The sequence below is a fragment of the Falco punctatus genome (genome assembly GCF_963210335.1).
Source record: "Falco punctatus genome assembly, chromosome: 13".
Taxonomy (NCBI): Eukaryota; Metazoa; Chordata; class Aves; order Falconiformes; family Falconidae; genus Falco; species Falco punctatus.
Genome location: NC_137593.1, coordinates 19,004,901 through 19,023,220, shown reverse-complemented (window position 1 = coordinate 19,023,220; position 18,320 = coordinate 19,004,901). Strand labels below are relative to the sequence as shown.

Below are 18,320 nucleotides of genomic sequence, written 5' to 3'. Positions count from 1 at the left end.
CACTAAATCACACTGATCTGCAATGTAACCTTTTAATTTAGCATTTGGTATGGTCCCTACTTAGATAATAATGTTGAGTGTATATTTATGCAGATTCTTGACATAAAATTAATAGCCAATACAGGTCACTACTTACTAGCTGGTTAAGTTTTGTATTTATGACACTAAGTTGTGTTTGAATGAAAATCAGGATGAAACCATAAACTAGTATGCTCTGTATTTAGTTATCAGTTAACTAAGAACTAACAAAATATCTTGAACAGATGAGGAAGCTGCTGAACAAAATAAACCTTACCTTTAAAGAGAATTCATTTTTTTTAAGCCTCCTCTTTATTTAATACGTGAAATTGAGTGGACTTGGCTACTATAGACTTCAACATTTCACATTTAGTAGAGTTCATAACGTTCTTTTAACTAAAAAATGTCAGAAAGGTTATTTGTTTTCCCATCTTTTCAGTTTCAACTCATCTCACTCAACTGGGAATAAACTACTCAGGTCATTAGGCGAGTCATATATTTAAAAGAAAATAAATTTCTCTGGATATCTACTGAAGCAGCTACTGTTCTCAAAAATGAGATTTTAGCACTTCAAATCCCAATTCTGGATACTTCACCAACCATGTTCTCTAGGCAATGGTTTTATTTCCTCTTGATAGTTATGTTGATGGAAAGGTCTGTCTTAACTTAGGTAACATTAGAATTGGTGCAGCATATTTAGTCCGGCATACATGTTTATTTTTAAGAAAGCATTACAAAAATTACTTCAACCTGAACCACCCCACTTTCTCAACCTCAGTTTGCCTTCTCTAGGGATGTGCTACGACCACCTCAGTGTCAAAAAAGAATTTTAAAGAAATGTAAATACTTGCTCTCTTCCTGGGAAAGCGCTACATAGACAGGAGGGGAAAGAGGGGATGTGCGCATGGGGAACTGCATCAGTATAATTAGACAGTTTTATCAAGCTGGTAAATGTCTGTGTAGGCAATCCCTTTGCTCTAAAGGGTATTTCCTAATTAAAAATGTGCACCCCATTTTCCAGAGCCTTCTGACAGAAGAAACATCTCACCACCACCGCCCAATTAGATCAAGTTGGGTGGCTGGCTGTTTTTGTTGTGTGCATGATAATACAAAGACTCTCCAAGTTCCTGCTCAACAAAGGCTTGTGTGAAACAGGCTTTGAACACACAATAACATTCCTCTTGCAAGTTTCAAGCCTGGAGGCTAAAAGCACCAAGTAACTATTCATTCTTCCATCTTGAGACACATTCCTAACCTAGTTCAAAGGCCTGAAAAAACATGCCCTAGCTACATGCCTGCACACCTTCAGAAGGGCTTTTCCCTCGTATCAGAGCTTGCTAGGGAACAAAGTTTCAGACAGAAAAGAATTAAATGTATTTGAGAGTTTTGTTTCATTTTCAAGTACCCTTAAATTGTTTAGTTTAAAGTATTCAAGACTGTCTTGCATATAAATTGGTCTTCTATATCAATCCATTTTAGAATAAAGTTCCACCATTTGCATGTTTAATCTACAATGTTCATACTCCAATGCTAGCAGGTACCCGTTCTTTAACTTCTACTCCCAAGAAGCAGCCGTGGGAGGAAGGAGTGCGCACAGCTGTTGTATGAGGAAGAGGGATGGTTTGGAGCTGAGTGGTTTCCATCGCTGCTCTTCTATTTAGTGTCATCTGCCTCTGTTTTCATCTCAGACTGGTAAAATAGATTTAAATCCCACGTAGCTATCTGCCCATATGAAGATACCCAAGGAATTCAAGAACGCTCTGCATCATGTTCACCAGATGATGATAAAGTCAACAAAATACAAGATTATTTCCAAAATACTGACACTAGAACAAATATTAACTTTCAATGAGGAAAGTATTTATAGTTTTCAACCTACAGTTTCTTAAACAAACTAAATTCCTCTTTACCCATTCTATTGTGCTGTTGCTCAGAAATCTGAATGCCGTTATATGCAAAAAGAGGAAATATAAACAGTTACAAAATAATACGTCTGCCTAACCCTAGTTGTCATTTACTTGCACGGAACCAGCACAGTGAAACAGTGGGAGTATGCAAATGAGAATAAAGGCGGCTGAGGTGAGACCACCCTTTTCAGTAAAGCAAGCTGTTTAAAACTGCCCAAACATCTTGCAGGAACACACCCTAGATGTGCCAGCCAGCCTGCTTTTTGAGATTCCTGAACGACATACAGTAAGTAGACAGCAAGTTTCCTTTGTTTGTAATGGTTTTCAGTACACCTAAGCTTTAGAAATGCCAGGGTTTCCTTACCTGTATTTTATTTATGCACGTGATCAAGCAAGTAACTTCAGTACTCTTGCACTTCCCTTTGTTTTTCAAAGGGCAAAAAGTATTTATTATTCTGCAGTTTAGTTGCCACTAGTTAAAAAAAAATTATTAAAAATCAACCGTGTTCTGCAATACAGAACACAAAATGTGGACCAAGTGCTGAAAACACCATAACCCAGCAAAGCATGAAGGGATGGTATACTGTGCCTGTGCTTTGCAAGTAAAGAAGTCAAAAAAGAGAAATAGGGTAAATGTAGCAGGTTAGAAAGGGACCATTTTCTCATTTTAAACAGAAGAGGTTCTACCTGTCCAAAATCTACTTTTGTCCTCCTAAGGATTTCAATTAGTTGCTTTAATTTCCACCAGAAGAAAAAGGTTCAGTCTGAATTTACCGTCACTGCAAAAAGGTGAGTATTGCTCATTTTTCCCTTTATGCAGATCTTCATTCCCACCAAAACAAGCAAAACATCAGCTTACTGACATCTATGAGTCATTTCAAAACCTCTGGGCAAGTCAAGCTGTTCTACCTCTTTCAAGAACTGTGTAGCTGGGCTACCTGCCCTTGGCCACTTCCATGAAATACAAGTGTACTACAAAAGGAAAATCCTCATGGATATATTTCATAGTAGAAAAAAAAAAATCAGAACATTGTCTTAGCCTCAACTGACTGAACAACTTGTTAGTCTATTTCCTCATTATTCCATAACATTCCACTCCATAAATGCAACTTTCCACTATTTTGAAGTAACAAGTAATTCAGAATTTGTGGTCAGAGGAACCAGTAATTATGACAGCACAAGCTTTTTTGAGGGAATGAAAATTAATCCTGCCTTTCAGAGACTGTTCAGCCAATGTCTCCATCATTTACCTACAGTGCCTCAAGAGTCAGAAAAGGAACAGAAGCCATCATTTCAGCAGAAGTGCCCACACTTTATTTCTCTGGTATTACCATTAGAGAATGAGTAAATGAAAAAGCATGTTGTACCAGGCCAGGGAAAGCAGCAGCCTTTGCCAGCCATGCGAAGGACATTCTGGTGCACCTGTATCTTCTCCAGGAAAGCGAATACTTGCCCGCCCGCCCCCAGTTTCTAGGATCAGTATGAAGGCTCTTGCACACCACGGGCATCAGTGCTGGCACTGACTCCTGAACACTTTGTTGACCACTTGCACAGGAATCATCAAACTAAACCGGGAAGTTACTGGAAGACCATAGACTCCTTGTTCTAGTAATTTTCAAGGTATTTCAGCAAAGTGACTAAACATTACACTTGGGCACCAGCACTCCCCTGGTGTGCAGTCATACAAGAGGCCTTCCAAGCTCCGAGTTTGCCTCTGGAGCTGAGGTCTTCCCTGTCGCTTGCTCCCTGTTCACTACAGGTTAAATCTTCCTTTTCTAACACAGCAATCTTCTCTTCAAAACAAAGGTCAGCTATGCTGAAGATGGTTACCAGCCAGTGCTTTAATCTAAAAGATCCCCTCACTGATACGCGTCAGCTGTTGCTCTAGATGTTTTTTTGCATCTCTCACACCCAGCGCAGGGCATGGGAAGCTCCAGTCAGAACTGCAGCAAGCAAGCCACAGCTCCAGCCACGGCGTTTTGAGCTCCCCACCTCCTTTCCACTCCTCTGTTGTCACTTAAAAACTGATAAAACAGTGAGACCCCAACGGAGATATGCCGTAAGAGGAGCAACAAACTCAATCTTCTACCCGCATCTGCATTCCTGAGGCTCCTTCACTCTCTCAACCAAGACACATCGCCCTCACAGCTCTTCTGGGCACCGCGTTTAAACATGGATGTTACTAGTGAAGTACAGACATCCACTGTCTCGTGAGGAGGACGAAAGGGGTTTGGGGGTTTTCTGTAGGGTTTTAGTTTGTTTGTTTGTTTTCTTTTTTTTTAGTCTATAATTTAGTGAAGGAAGGGCAGAAGGAACCCATACAATCACTGGCTCAGTCTCCTCAACTCCACATTTGAGTTTTTTACTCCTTCAGGGAACTGTGCCATCAAAGCAGAGCTCCCATGCACAGACTAGTTACATATTCTATTGACTGGCAAAGCCAGCATACAGAGTTCCTGCCCCGTAGTTATTTCTTAACAAATATTTGTGCACCACACTGAAAGCCAGACCACTTGGGCAAGAACAAAGGCTGATAGATAATTCACATTTTTTCTATTCACACACACTCTATATTTCAAAGAAAGTACGTTCAATGCTTAGGTGCCGTAGTGGGTTACAAATACCCAACCTACACAGACTCAGGGCGGGGAGAAACACAGTCAATTAAAGCAGTAGATGTTCCCAGGCTACTACCTTCCTGCATTTTGTACCATATATCATCAGGCAGTTCAAATGTGCGAGTACACTTCAACAGCTCTACTCACTGTAAAGTGTACAATGTAATTCCATTCTTCCTGAAGCGTATCTTATCTGAAAATTTAACAGGTCATTTCTTCCACATCCCCAGCTTCCAAAAAACCCGGAATTTTACAACAGTTGACAAAATGTACACAGGCAAATCTGTGGTACACCATGGGAACAGTACGTTTCACCTTACGGCTCAGGTGGCTGGCACCACATCTTGTAACTAGACTCCCGAATTATTACAAACAGTTGAACACACACAAACTTTCACTGTCTCACCTACCTGATCAAAAACTACTCTGAAGAAAAAATACACTTTGCAATTACACAAGGTTAAATCTCTAATAATAGTCTTCAGAGAACATGACCTAGATATGTCAAACATGATCAGAGAGATACGTATCAAGACATCTTCTAGTTAGTTAAGAGTGCCAGGCTTATTTAAATCTCCTTTATCTGTTCATACCTAGGCTTTTGTTATATTACCCATCATTTCCGTAAGTGGAGAGTAAAGCTGTTAAACTTCAGAATCTTTTTTTTTCTTAAGTTACTGACATCTCTCCTTTACTACATTTATCTCACGTATTCAAAATAATAATCACTGTGATGACAATTTATCAAAAACCCAGAGTCATGTAAAAATACAATAATGCTGTTTGCTTTTATGAACAGGTACTCAACACAGATGACCAAAAGGAGCCTTTTAGCATTCTCACAAATTGGGAATTCAGACGTATTTGTTAATATTAATATGTTTGTGTTGCACCTCTTACCACAGATTGAAAAACACAAGATCTGCTGTATCAAGCCAAAATAATTTTGCCATTTGAAATTTTCTTTTACAAGAATTCTTTAAACAATGTTAAGGGAACCTATACTTACTAATCCATAAAACAAATTATGAAACTAATGAACCTCAGTTTTAATCAAATTTATAACTGTCCAAGTAGTAGAGTGTAATGAAGAAAATACTGCAGGTAAAAAAACCTGTGTGAATACAGCTCTCCTTTCATTGTATGTCTTTTATAAAACCAAGGCTTTTTAAAGTTAAAATTCACTCACTCTTATTTATCTTGTACGTAATTCCAATTCCTAGCTGTGGTTTACAGTTGTGGTCGTGACTGGGATGCTACAAGACAAAGAATTCAGGAAAGAAGAGCCAGAAGCAAATTGTGCTTACCTTACAAGGCACATCATCCTCTTAAGGTCAGCAGAATACCCAAGTAATAATAATAAATAAATAAATAAATCTACCCATAAGCAAGGAACACAAGTGCTTTCTAAACTGAGTGTCTATCCCAGTAATAAAGACCAAAAGAAAAATTCAGAAGGAAAAACACCTTCAGAAAACTGCAGTACCAAGCAAAACGACCGCTGTGTATATCTCAAGGCTCTCTGCATTTCTCTATACTCATCCTCAAACTTTCACACACCACCATCCCAATTCCCTTCAGATCACCAACACCTTGCAATTCTCTCCACCCATGTCATCACACTACAGTTTCTCTGTGTCCCCTAAGTAATTTCTCTCTCTCATTTCCATTCCGTCCCCATACCAGTTTCTACAACTGCTCCCTAGCCTGCACCTCTAAGTCGCCATTATCTCGTGTCAGCATCCTATAGCCTCTCTTCTAGCCACAGCATGGTTCCTGTGAACAGCATTTCCCTGCTTTTTCCTCTGATATCTTAAGAGTAAGGTATTTCCTAACTGTCATTCAATTGCAATAATTAGTTTTCAATGAAACCTGGCACAGAGGTTAAATCTAGTGTCAAATTAGATTTGGAGAAGAATATCTATCTATCTTCCGTATCACTGGACACCAAAACACATTTTTTTAAAGCTTATGTTCACTAGTGACTTCACACAATGACTTGCACTTTCAGAGCTTCAATAAACTGGAAAAAAACACTCCACTTTCTTCACAAACAAGCTATTATACAGTTACTGCAACTTGCTCAAAAGAATATTGAAGTACATTTTACTTCCAGTACTTGCACTCCTGTATTTATAAAATCATGAAAACTGTATAGTCCTAATGAGTATCCAAATTTCAGCTACTATAAAGCACTCCTGAAACAATGTAACACACTGAAGATACTGGTCAAGTAACATTCCCCTCCACAGTTGCCTTCTGCATTTTATTTAAGACTTCTAACTCTCCATTTATGAGTGTTACCTAAGGAAACATAGGATCTCTCCACAGCTGCTAGCTGAAAATGACCATCATCCTTGCCTTGCAATGTCCTGTTTCATTCTCAAATTTAAACCACATTCAGAAATCAGTTTAAACATTGACTAAACATGAAACCTGTGTGCTAAAGAAGTCCAGATAGTACTTAATAATAGACTGAATTGGTTTATAAATCATATAATCATATATGATATAATCATTTTTAAGCCAGGAGAACAGAAGTCCCAAGAAACTTGTCATTAAAATCAAGGTTGGGGTGGGGAAATAATCAATATTACAATTTAATGTACCTGGATTAAAGGAACTAATCTACTGTCTAAATTACAAAAAAATCCAACAAACCCTCAAAAAACTAAAAACATTAATTATAAGCCTGTGGTTGTTAAATAGGAGAACTGCAAATACACAAGTATGCAGAGACACAGGCTCAATTTTGGCAAATAATTAGGTATGGGGAAAAACTGGTGTGTGCACTATTTTGTCTACAGTAATACCCATAAAGCATGGAAAACTTTCATAACTTACTGGTATTTACCTTGGTGCTGACCCAAAACTACAGAAACTTCTGTTCTTTCAGTTCTGGAAACAACCTCCCCCAAAAAAGCTTAATTTAATTGTACACGTCTCGTTTTGCTATTTGCTGTGTTTCTGTTCCACCCTGAGTTTTTAAGGAAACAAAACCAGCTATTGAAAACTACTGAAGAAATAAAATGAAAAAGCAATGCCCTCCCCCCCCCCCGCCCCAAATCCATGTAGATTATGTAAGAATTACATGTGTAATTTTCTGTGTGCATTTTCATGAGACCCAAACGTTTAGCTCTTCCCCTTAGTAGTGCTTTGCTTTAACTGGTACCAGACAAAAGGCATAACAACCGTATAGATGAATACAGATGTACTGTATTCCGTTTTCTTACATCACCAAAAACCCCCAAACCACCCATGCACTGGGTAAAACAGGCATCATTAAAGCTGCGAGTGAGCCAAGTTACCACTTGCTCGAAGGACACATACTCTATTCAGTGTTATTAGCACTCACTTTGACGAGTTCTCAGACTCATCAACAAAATGGAAATGAGGGAGGCGAGTAATGGCTTTGCTTTGAAGCTCTGGAGATCAAAGCCACATACCTGGATTCACGCTACTATCCTACTACAGCCTTTCCTGTTTCTCCAGAACCAATGTCTAATGGTTTCCTTTTTGGAATATTTCTTTTACTACATACAGAACACAGCGGTTCATCTTCAAACCCCCTGCTCATTCTAGGAGCCTTCTCTTGGCACAGCAATCCCAAAAGCAGGACCCATAGCTTATGGACAACATCTGCTTATCTGTTGTACTGGGTTTGCACAGCAAAGTTTTGGTAGCTGGGGGCTACAGCAGTGTCTTCTGTGAGAAGTTGCCCCCATGTCCAGAGAGCCAACACCAGCTGACACTAAGGACAAGCCCACCAGCGACAGCCGGTAGCATTTCTGGGGTAATGTATTTAAGACAGAGGAAAAATAAACCTGCGCAAAAGCAATTGCCACCACAGACAGGAGTGAGTATGTGGGAGAAAGGACCGCAGACCCCGAGGTCAGTGCAGAAGGAGGCAGGAGGTGCTGCAGGCACTGGAGCAGAGATTCCCCTGCAACCCTTGGTGAAGCCCACGGTGAGGCAGGCTGTGCCCCTCAGCCCATGGGGGTTAATGGTGGAGCAGATCCACACCTACAGCCCAGGAAGGGTCCCAAGCTGGAGCAGGGGGATGCCCAAAGGAGGCTGTGACCCCATGAGAAACCCAAGCTGGAGCAGGCTCCTGGCAGGACCTGTGGCCCTGTGGAGAGAGGAGACCCAGCAGGAGCAGAGCTGCTGGCAGGACCTGTGACACCGTGGGAGACCCATGCTGGAGCAGCCTGTTCCTGAAGGACGGCACCCTGTGGGAGGGACCCACGCTGGGGCAGTTCATGAAGAACTGCAGCCTGTGGGAAGGACTCACATTGGAGAAGTTCATGGAGGACTGTCTCCCGTGGGAGGGACCCCCTGCTAGAGCTGGGCAAGAGTGTGAGGAGTCGTCCCACTGAGGGAGAAGGAGCGGCAGAAACAACGTGTGGTGAACTGACTGCAATCCCCACTCCCCACGCTGCTGTAAGGAGTGGGGGGTAGAGAAAATCGGGAGTGAAGTTAAGGCCAGGAAGAAGGGACGGGTGGGGGGAAAGTATTTTAAGATTTAGTTTTTATTTCTCGTTATTCTACTCTGATTTGATTAGTAATAAATAAGTAGTTTTGTCAAGGCAAGTCTGTTTTGCCCATGGAGGGTAACTGGTGAGTGATCTCTCCCTGTCCTCATCTCAACCCACGAGCCTTTCTGCCTTTCGTTGTATTTTTTCTCTCTCTTGTCCAGCTGAGTGATAGAGCAGCTCCGGTGGGCACCTGGCATCCTGCCAGGGTCAACCCACCACATCTGTGTGTGCCAAACTCTAAGCAGGATGAAAAAGCCTTACAGCAACACTGCTCTGCCCCCTCCCTAGCTCTCACCTCGCTTTCACCATGTCATAGGCTGGTCTTTCCTGGTACGGTTTGGCCACTGCAGCAATGTAGCCTTCCAGCCACAGCAGAAAAATCCACTCATCCGAGGAACCAAGCACCAAAGAGTTGCCAGCTCGGCCAGGCACACACAACAGCACCCCATTCTCTGAAGCAGAGGTAAGTAAGCATTTGGGCAGGGGAGCACGCAGGACTGCGCTGAAACTGCCACATTTTTAACAGGATGAGAGAAGAGCTAAAGAGGCCAGGGCAGGGCCAGCTGGTAGCCAACAGCCAAGAATGTATGACAGGGAAGGCAATGGGACTGGAGAGTGCAGAGGAATGCTGTGGGTGCGAGAGAAATGGTTTTTAATTAAATCTGGAAAACAACATGGTTATTTCAGCCAGTATCTTTAACATTAGGAGAAATAAGTACACTTGAAAGAAGTTAAAAATATTTCAGAATGTAATGCCTGAGCAACTTGGGAGGTGGTTGCTGGGGAGGACAGAGGAGCAGGGAAGAGGAGTTAGCTAGTTTGCAGCAAAGCAGCAGCAATCATTTTACACATTAGGAGATGAACGGCCAACATCTGGGTCCTTGTCTTGTAGTCTGGAACACAAGAAAATTCTGGAATGGGAGTTACCCAGATTGGCCTTCGGGGTGAAGTGGAAGCCTTCTCTATGGAGAAGATGAGAAAAAAAAACAACCAAAAATATCAAGAGTGCACATACATTCCTTTGCAACTTCCGAGATTAAAAGTGTAAATTAGTAACCCCAAAAAAAGAGATGGAGACCAAAGAAAAGATACTTAATGGACCGTTCCCCATCTCATTGTGATACCTGCAGCTTCACCTCTCCCTTCCCAGGCCATTCTCTCCTCTCCACCATACCTGCAAACATAACCAAGTAGCTTTTCCTTCCTTTCATATTGCTCAGACAGCAACAGAAAAAAACCAACTGCAGCCTCCCTGCCCTCAGCCACAGCCTGAACAGCCTCACCTGCCAGGAGGAGCTCAAGGGAACGCTGGCCAAAGCAGCACAGCCCACTTGGCTGCTTCTTGGAAAGGGCACGCAAAGCTTTGGGGAACTGGAGCGCCTTCTTCACCCATGGGAGTTTTCAGGAGAACGGTTTAGCTGAAGGTGCTCAACAACTTTTTCAGGCATGTGCAAACACACTGTTTGCAGGCCTGTAAATCAACTCACCTCCAGGCAGATTTTCTCAAGAACGGCATAAGGCATAACCTACACAGGCCAATTTCCCTGCCAAACAAACCTAAGTTCCACCTCCAAAGCAAAAAAAGGTACAAGGATGTATCAAAAAACAGCTGTAAGAATGGTTTAACACAGATAAAACATTGGGGTTTTTCCTGTAACACGCTCAACAACGGATGAGCTAGTTGGGCAGAATTTTGCAAGGAAAGTTTCAGCTGACAGCGAGAAATCTAGCCTGGGAAATATGAGTTCAAAGGGTTAATGTCTGAGAAAGCTACAAGCAACTAACAGAGCTTTATAGTGGGAAGGGAAAGGGAATGTCCATGGCTACAAACTGCCCACATAATTATAGCCTGACTTCCCCTGCCTCCCAGAAGAAGCTGTGCTTGCTCGGTCCAATCCTAATTTCGAGAAATAAGAACCGACTTCAAACAGCAATTGCTTTATTAGACACTACCTTTCACAACACCGCCCTGAAACACATCTGTGTGTTAATTTTCAGCATATTCTTGTATCAGGTCTTCCGCGTCCTGATCCTCCACTGAACAGCATAATCATAGCAGGTACCTGCCTACCACCATGATGGGAGAACATTGCCACAGCTTTTATGTTAAAGATGATACACAGGATCAATTAATTAAGTTGTCTATAGCAAAAGTAAGTAGTGCATTTGAAGAAAACTACGCAAGCAAACTATTATGACACTGCTCCCCCCCAGACCTGCATTCTCATACTCTTGCACATGTTTATTATTTATCCACATGCTGACAGAGGGTTTTCTCTCACGCTTGCTCCCCCAATCTTAGCACACAACAGGGGGCAGGCAGGGGGAAAGTGATGCTCCTAGCAATGCGACTTAACAGCACAACATGCTGCCTCCTCTGCCATAAACACCCTCCTGAAGAGCTTGTAACACCAACACTGCCCTAGACAGATACAGATCCCCAGGGTAATGAGAGGTACCTCGAAGACAGTCTAGACACGCTTTTGCAAGCACATCCCAGAACACAGAACGGCTGTGGTGGTGTAAGTCTGCTCACAGACAAGGCAGTGTGACAGCCAGTACACGCTCCTGTCAGATATCCACAAAAATAATCATTTCCTACCAGTTACCATTTGAACCAGACCAGCAATATCTGTGCTAATGTCGAACCTTACCTCAAACTTTGAAATTAACCTGGTATTCACAGGTCACATAAGACTAACACCTAATACTGCCTTCCTCTAACAGGCAACAGCAGCCAGTGCTAAGTAGCAACTGCAAAGAGACCGTTTCACTTTTTTTCAGGTTGTAAGGATGGAAAGTATAAAACAACATATTATCCCAGGTATTGTACTAAGACCAGCCCTCAGCATTCCCTTGAGCAGAGTGGACCAGCAATACACATAGAAAGTTTATTACACTTAGGACTTAAACAGTGCTATGAGATTCATCCCCTGATGTTGTTGCACATATCCATCACAACTATTTAAACCACCACGATGGCTGCTGCTCAAGTACGTAGAAAACTACTAAAATCAAGGGTCATAACAAGATTAACTGGGTAGCCATCTACCAGGGCTTGTCTGCAGCCAAATCACCTTCACCTTTAATGAAAGGACTTGCACAGGTGCACTGTACTTCATGAGCTCTCAACAAAATATTTCGGTTATGTGCCGCATGAAGTTCCCATGCAGCAGAAACATCACACTGCTTGTAACAATACTCCTGCTCACCTTACACGCCTGTAATCAATGTGCAGCAGCCTGGCAGAAGTTTTTCCCAGATTAAAAATGAAAAGTTTTGAGGAAAAACCTGATACATCGGTCAATGCCAAAGCCACAGTTCACACCACCGGTTTCTCATGCAGGATACAGGCACGCCGAAACAAGTGACAGGTGAGATGCTCTGAAGTCTCTTTTCTGATTCAAACCACCTTCTAAACAAAACTGAATTTACACCCATCGCAGCCCGGTGAGGCAGATGCCGTTAACTCTGTTTTGCCCGTGGCAAAGCAAGAGCTGGCACGGTTGCCTGCCTCACCCTTGGCCACATGAGCCACAAACTCGGATTCCAACGGCAGTTTCCCGTTTCCCGCCCTACGCTATAGCTCACTTTTCCCCCCTACACACACCTAATCCCGACAATCAGAGACATGCGGCGAGGCGGAAGCACAGGACCGAACCCCCGCGCGAAGGGGGGCACCCCAAGCACCCGCGGCGGGGGCACCCGCGGGGACGTGCGCTCCCGGGGCCCTGCCTGCCCACGGAACCACCCCGCAGACACCGGGGCCAGCAGGCGCTACGGGCCCAGCCCGGGGCGTCACGTCGGCCGGCGGCTGGGGCTGCGGCCTGCCCGGAGGCGCCGGCAGGGGTCCGAGGGGACAAACCTCGGCCCGACGGCCCCTCGGCTCACCCCCCCACACACACACACACCCCGGCTCACCTTCCCCGGCGGGCGCCCGGCTCCTACATCTCCTCCCGCTTCTGGAAGCTGATGCTGGCGTACGCGCTTAGGTCGTCGCTGGAGTGGCCGCTCCCGCGAGGCTGGCCCGGGGGCTTCGGCGGCGGCGGCTGCTTCCCGCCCGGCAGAGCGGCGCCCTCGGCGGCGGGGTGCAGGTGGTGGCGGCGGCGGTGGCTGAAGTCCTTCACCAAGTCCAGGTCGATGTAGTTGAGCCCGTTCTCCAGGGCGGGCGCGGGGCCCGGCTCCCGGCGGGCAGCGGGGGCGCCGGCCGCCTCCTCCGCGGCGGGCCGCAGCCAGACGTTCTCGAAGGAGGCCGAGCTGTGGCGCTTCACCTCCTCGGCGCCCCCCGCGCCGCCGCAGGGGAAGGGCGCCCCGAGCCCCCCGCCGCCGCCCGCCGCCGCCCCGCGGGCAGCGCTCGGCGTGGACGAGAAGGTCTCGGAGCTGTGCCGCCGGCGGCCGCCCTGCGGGTCGGCGCGGATCACCTTGGCGCTCTGGTTGCGGCCGGGGCTCAGGCTGACGCGGGTGAAGGCGCTGCCCGCACCGGGGCCCCCGAGCAGGGAGGAGGAGCGCGGCGGCGCCGCCGACAGCTCGGCCGGCGGCCGCGGCAGCTCCGGGGAGGCCGCCGCCACCGCCGCCGCCGGCGGGGGCTTCTCGGCGGCGGAGCGGCCCGCCCGCACGTCGGCGTAGCTGAGCAGGCGGGCGGGCGAGCAGGGGGAAGGGCTGTCGGCGCAGTCCGGGCAGGAGCCCCCGGCGGCGGCGCCCCCCAGCTGCATCGTCACGTAGTCCCGGCCGCCGGGGGCCGCGCCTCGGCCGGGCCGGGCCGCGCTGGCCGCCCGCGCCGCGCCGAAGCCGGCCGGGCAGGGGCCCCGCGGCGGCCCCAGCTCCATGTTCATGTACTCCTCGGCGGCCTCGTCGCCCGGCGGCGGCGGCAACCCCAGCCCCAGGGCGGCCGCGGGGAAGGCCGGCTTCTCGCCGGCGATGAACTCGATGTTGACGTACTCGCCGGGACTCTTGGGCTCCGGCGGCAGGAGGAGCGGCGGCTGCTCCCGGGCCCGCGGCAGGGTGCTGGCCTTGGAGCCGCCCAGCGACAGCCGCGTGGGTCGCGCCAGGCGGCCCTTGGTCTGCACCGCCGTGTCCACCTTGCGCGGGGGCTGCGCCTGCGGGGGGCCGCCCTCCGCGCCGCCGCCGCCGCCCAGGCTGTCGCTGCTGGTGGAGGACGACGAGTCCTCGGCGGCGTAGAGGAGGCGGCCGGAGCCGAGCGCGATGCGGGGCTGGGGGCTGCCCTCCTCGCCCGCCGCCGCCGGCCCGCCGCCGCCCCGCCGGTGCATGTGCTTGAAGGAGCGCGGCAGCGAGAAGTAGGAGTAGATGGGTTTGTGGTGGTGGGTGGCGGCGGCCTCCTCCACACCCGGCTGCCCCGCGCCCCCGAAGTAGCAGTCTGGCGGGGTGCTGGTGGTGGAGCCGCTGGCCGGGGACATGTTGATGTAGTCGCTGCCGCCGCAGGGGAGCTTCCCTTCATTGCTCTCCACGGAGAGTTTCGGGTGGTGGCCGGCACCGTTCGTCCAGATCTTGCCATAGCCCGCCGAGCCACCATCAGGGGAGTAGCTGCCGCTGGGAGACATCATCATGTAGCCGTTGGAGTCCACCGTGGCTGGAGGGTGGCGGCCCCCCCTGCCGGGGTTGATGATCTGCTGGGGGGCCGACACGCTCTTGGGACTCATGGGCATGTAGTCGCCGCCCTTGGGGGCCCCCCCACCGCTGGGCACGGGGGCTACGCCAGGCGACATGGGCATGTAGCCATCATCTGTGTGCGGGGCGGAGTTGGTCCGATGATGGCCGCCCTCCAGGTGGTGCATCTCCAGGCACTCCTCTGGGTAGGAGTGAGTGGGCACAAAGGCCGAGTGCCGGTAGGAGGGCAGCCGGCTGCTGCCACAGGGGTACGAAGGCAACATCTCCGTGTACTCCTCGATGGAGGCCACCGAAGACTGCGAGGGTGTCTTCTGGTGGGAGATGGTGGGCGAAGTGCCTGCTGAGTGAGTCCGCTTCCTGAACGCCTTCTCCAAGTCGGCAACCTCCTCGCTACCGCCTCGAGGACAGCACGGTGTACCAGGGTAGCGGGACTGCTGCTGCGGGTGGCAGCTGCGTGGGACAAAGTGGCCATTGGGGGCTGCCAGGCTGCAGCAAGAAGAGATGGCCTTTCCCCCCATGCAGATATAGTTGAGCTCCTCATCGCCCCGAGCTGGCGGGGTGTGCCCCAACGAATCCGGAGTCACGCTGCGAAAAGAGCTGCGGAAGTCACACGGGCTGGAACCATACTCGTCAGAAGAAATAAATCCACCATCGCTAGGGGAGCCTGAAACCGAAGCACTAGACCTTCGTGGAAACAGGCAATCCGAGGTGGAGCCGTGGCCGCTAGTGCTGCTGGATGAGAGGCTGACTGGACTGGTGGCCGAAGGAGAGCAGCGTGAGGAAGGCATCGGGATGGACCGGCTGTGGTTGAGCGGAGGATGGAGCCTGGAGTTGCCACGGTGCCTATGCGAGTGGGTCCGGTTGGCACTGGGACTAACTGGGCTACCATCCACAGAAGCAGGCCTTGACATCGTGCCTTCCCCGTCGCTCGATGCTCGAACCCGGAAAGAGCTGGGTTTGCCACCCGTACCTCCACCCCCACCACCAGCAGGAGAGGTGGCCGTGACGCTCTCGGTCCTGGACCGGCGACTGAGCCCCACCTGGCTGGGCGGAGGGTTGTTGACATGGTGCCTGCTGCGAAGGGGCACAGAGATGGGGTTGGAACAGTTCGACGAGGACTGGCTCTTGCTGCGGGGCCGGAATTCCTCGCTCATGGCTCGCATGGCCTCTAGGATGGTTTCATGCATGTTCTGTGCCACCACCGAGTCGTCCACCTGCATCCAGAACTCACCAGGCCCAGTGACAGCCGAGCGCCCCACCTCGATGAAGAAGAAGTTCTCAGAGTGACCACATCGGCGGATATTGAGCAGCTGCAGCACCACAGCAGCCGCATCCGAATTCAGCTTCACAAAGCTGATGGTCTTGTTAGTCAGGCACAGGCGGTAGATGCCAATCAGGTTCTTTGTCTGGCCTAGGCCCTTAGGCTTCAGAATTACTTGCCAAACTTCCTTAAAAGCTGGGCCAGGGGCTACCTCACCATAGCTATCCTCACCTGCCTCCCCCAGCCCCACGCTGCTGCCTCCGAAGGTGACGTCACTGTGGTGGTGGTGGTGATGGTGGTGGAGGTGGTGGTGGCCCTTGGCCCTGTTGTGCAATTGCAGCAGCGCTTGGTACCAGCTCTCCTGTTCAGGCTCGCTGTCAGCTGCAATGGCAAAGTGCTCGTCCTTGGTGTAGAGGGCCACCAGGTGCTTGTTCTTGGAGTCAGCCCGTTTGTTGATGTTGAAGCAGCTTTCTAGTGGGATGGAGCGCTTGGGGGCCCCTGACTTGTGCCTCCATTTCTTCTCATTCTCATAATACTCCAGCCGGGCGGGTCCAGACTCACTGGCTGCCCTCAGCACGAAAAAGCGTTTATGCATGCTCTTGGGTTTGCGCAAGTAACCCACCTTTCTGACATCTGAGAAGAAGCCCTCGTTATTATCTGTGGGGCTAGCCATGATGAGAGGCGGTGGAGCTGTTACTGCAGCTAGCAGTCCGCAAGACCCCAAAACAGCCAAGCCAGCCGGGAAAGACAACCACCTAAAATAAAATTCATGCAACAACAATTAAAAAACAATCAAACAGAAAAAGCAAACTAGCTCAGGATCCTCTTTTGAGAACGGGACAGGGGAGGGCCAGAAGCAGGGTGAGAGCAGCTGTTCAGTGGCAGAGGCAGCTTCCAGCACCAAATCAGAGTTTGCGTCGCTGTTTATGCCCAAATCGCCCTTAGATGGGGAAGCGCGTCCTTAAAAAGTCCAGTCCCGATCAGTCCAGGCGAAAGTCTCGTCCCGAGAGCAGCCGCCGGGAAACAGAAACGCATCTTCCCTCGGGGGGCTCGGGCTCCGCGGGGCCGGCCGGGGGGCGGGGGTCCCCTTCCTCCGCTCGGCACCCCTTCCCCGTCTCAAGTTTGCCTCCGCGAGTAGCGATTTCTGTTGCAGATTAAATATCCTCTTGGGGGCGGAGATTGTTTTGCAAAGTCCGGGGTTTGCACCCAAAAATACACGCTGCTTCCCCCACCAACACCACCTCTCCCCCCTCCCCCCCAAAAAAAGGAAAAAAAAAAAAAAAGAAAAAAAAGAAAAAAAAAGAGCCGTCCGCAACACAACCCCCCCCTTCCCCAAATATCAGCGCCGAGGCGGCTGCTGCTGCTGCTCCCGCTCGTGCGTGCGGAGGAGGCTGGCGACCCCATTCAGTCCCATCTCGTTAGGCAGAGAAAGTGCCGTCTCCACACACGGCGCAGCCCGGCAGCGGCGGGAGGGGAGGCAGCCCGAGTGCCGAAGGAACATCCTCTCTTCCTCCTCCTCTTCATTCCAGTCGGCAGCGCCTCAGCGGCCGGCGGCGCGGCCCCCTCCCGTGCCCCAGGCCGGCGGGGGAGCGGGCACGGCCGCGGCGACTCCCTCTCCGCCGGCTTCTTCACGGAGTTTCCCGGCGCCCCGCACCAAAACAGGCGGCGGGGGCCGCGCTCGCCAGTCCAGCCCCCTCCGCCCGCCGCCGCCGCGGCTCAGGCTCACTCCAAGGAGAACAACACGTGACGGCGCCAGTGCGTGGACCATCCCCGGAGCCGCCGCCGCCAGGCTCCCGGCCAGCCCAGCGCCGCGGCCCCGCGGCCCGCCCCGGCGCTCCCCGCCCTCCCTCCCTGCCCTCATTCAGCGCGGCCGCGGGGGCCGCCACCGCCGGGCCCGGCCCCGCGCCGCGCCACCCCGCACCGCCCGCCGGGGGCCGCGCCCCCATTGGTGCCGCCGCCTGTCCGTCACGGCGGCGGCGGCGCCCGGCCAGGCTGAGGCGCGGCGCGTAGTAAGGAGGCGTAGACGCCATTCAGCGGCGTGTTATTTATAACCGCCGCCGGCACCCGCTGCAGTGTGGCGGCTGTGGCCGCGGTGGGCCCGGCCGGGCGGAGAGCAGCCTCCCGCCCGCAGCCCTCGGCGCTGGCCCCGCACGGCGGAGCAGGTCCGGCCGCGGCACCGCCGCCCCTCAGGGTTGAGGCGGCGGGAGCGGGGGAGCGGCGGCGGGGCGGCTCCCGGGGCGGGCGGCGGCAGGCCGCCGGGCGGGCGCGTCCCCCCCGCGTGTGTATGTGTGTGTCTCCCTCCCCGGGCTCGCTCCGGGACCCGCTTCCGGCTGATACGTGGCCCGCACGGGCGCGT

General features: G+C 50.3%; 1 protein-coding gene across 1 annotated transcript in view; it reads right to left on the bottom strand.

Moving 5' to 3' along the window:
* IRS1 (insulin receptor substrate 1) overlaps positions 1–17,802 on the bottom strand; it is a 54,723-nt gene extending 36,921 nt beyond the window's left edge. Inside the window, exon 1 of the mRNA XM_080409928.1 lies at positions 13,000–17,802. Within this exon, the coding sequence (XP_080266054.1) occupies positions 13,023–16,637 (3,615 nt within the window). The 5' untranslated portion in view covers positions 16,638–17,802 and the 3' untranslated portion in view covers positions 13,000–13,022. The remainder of the gene's footprint in view (positions 1–12,999) is intronic.
* Positions 17,803–18,320: the final 518 nt, after the last annotated feature.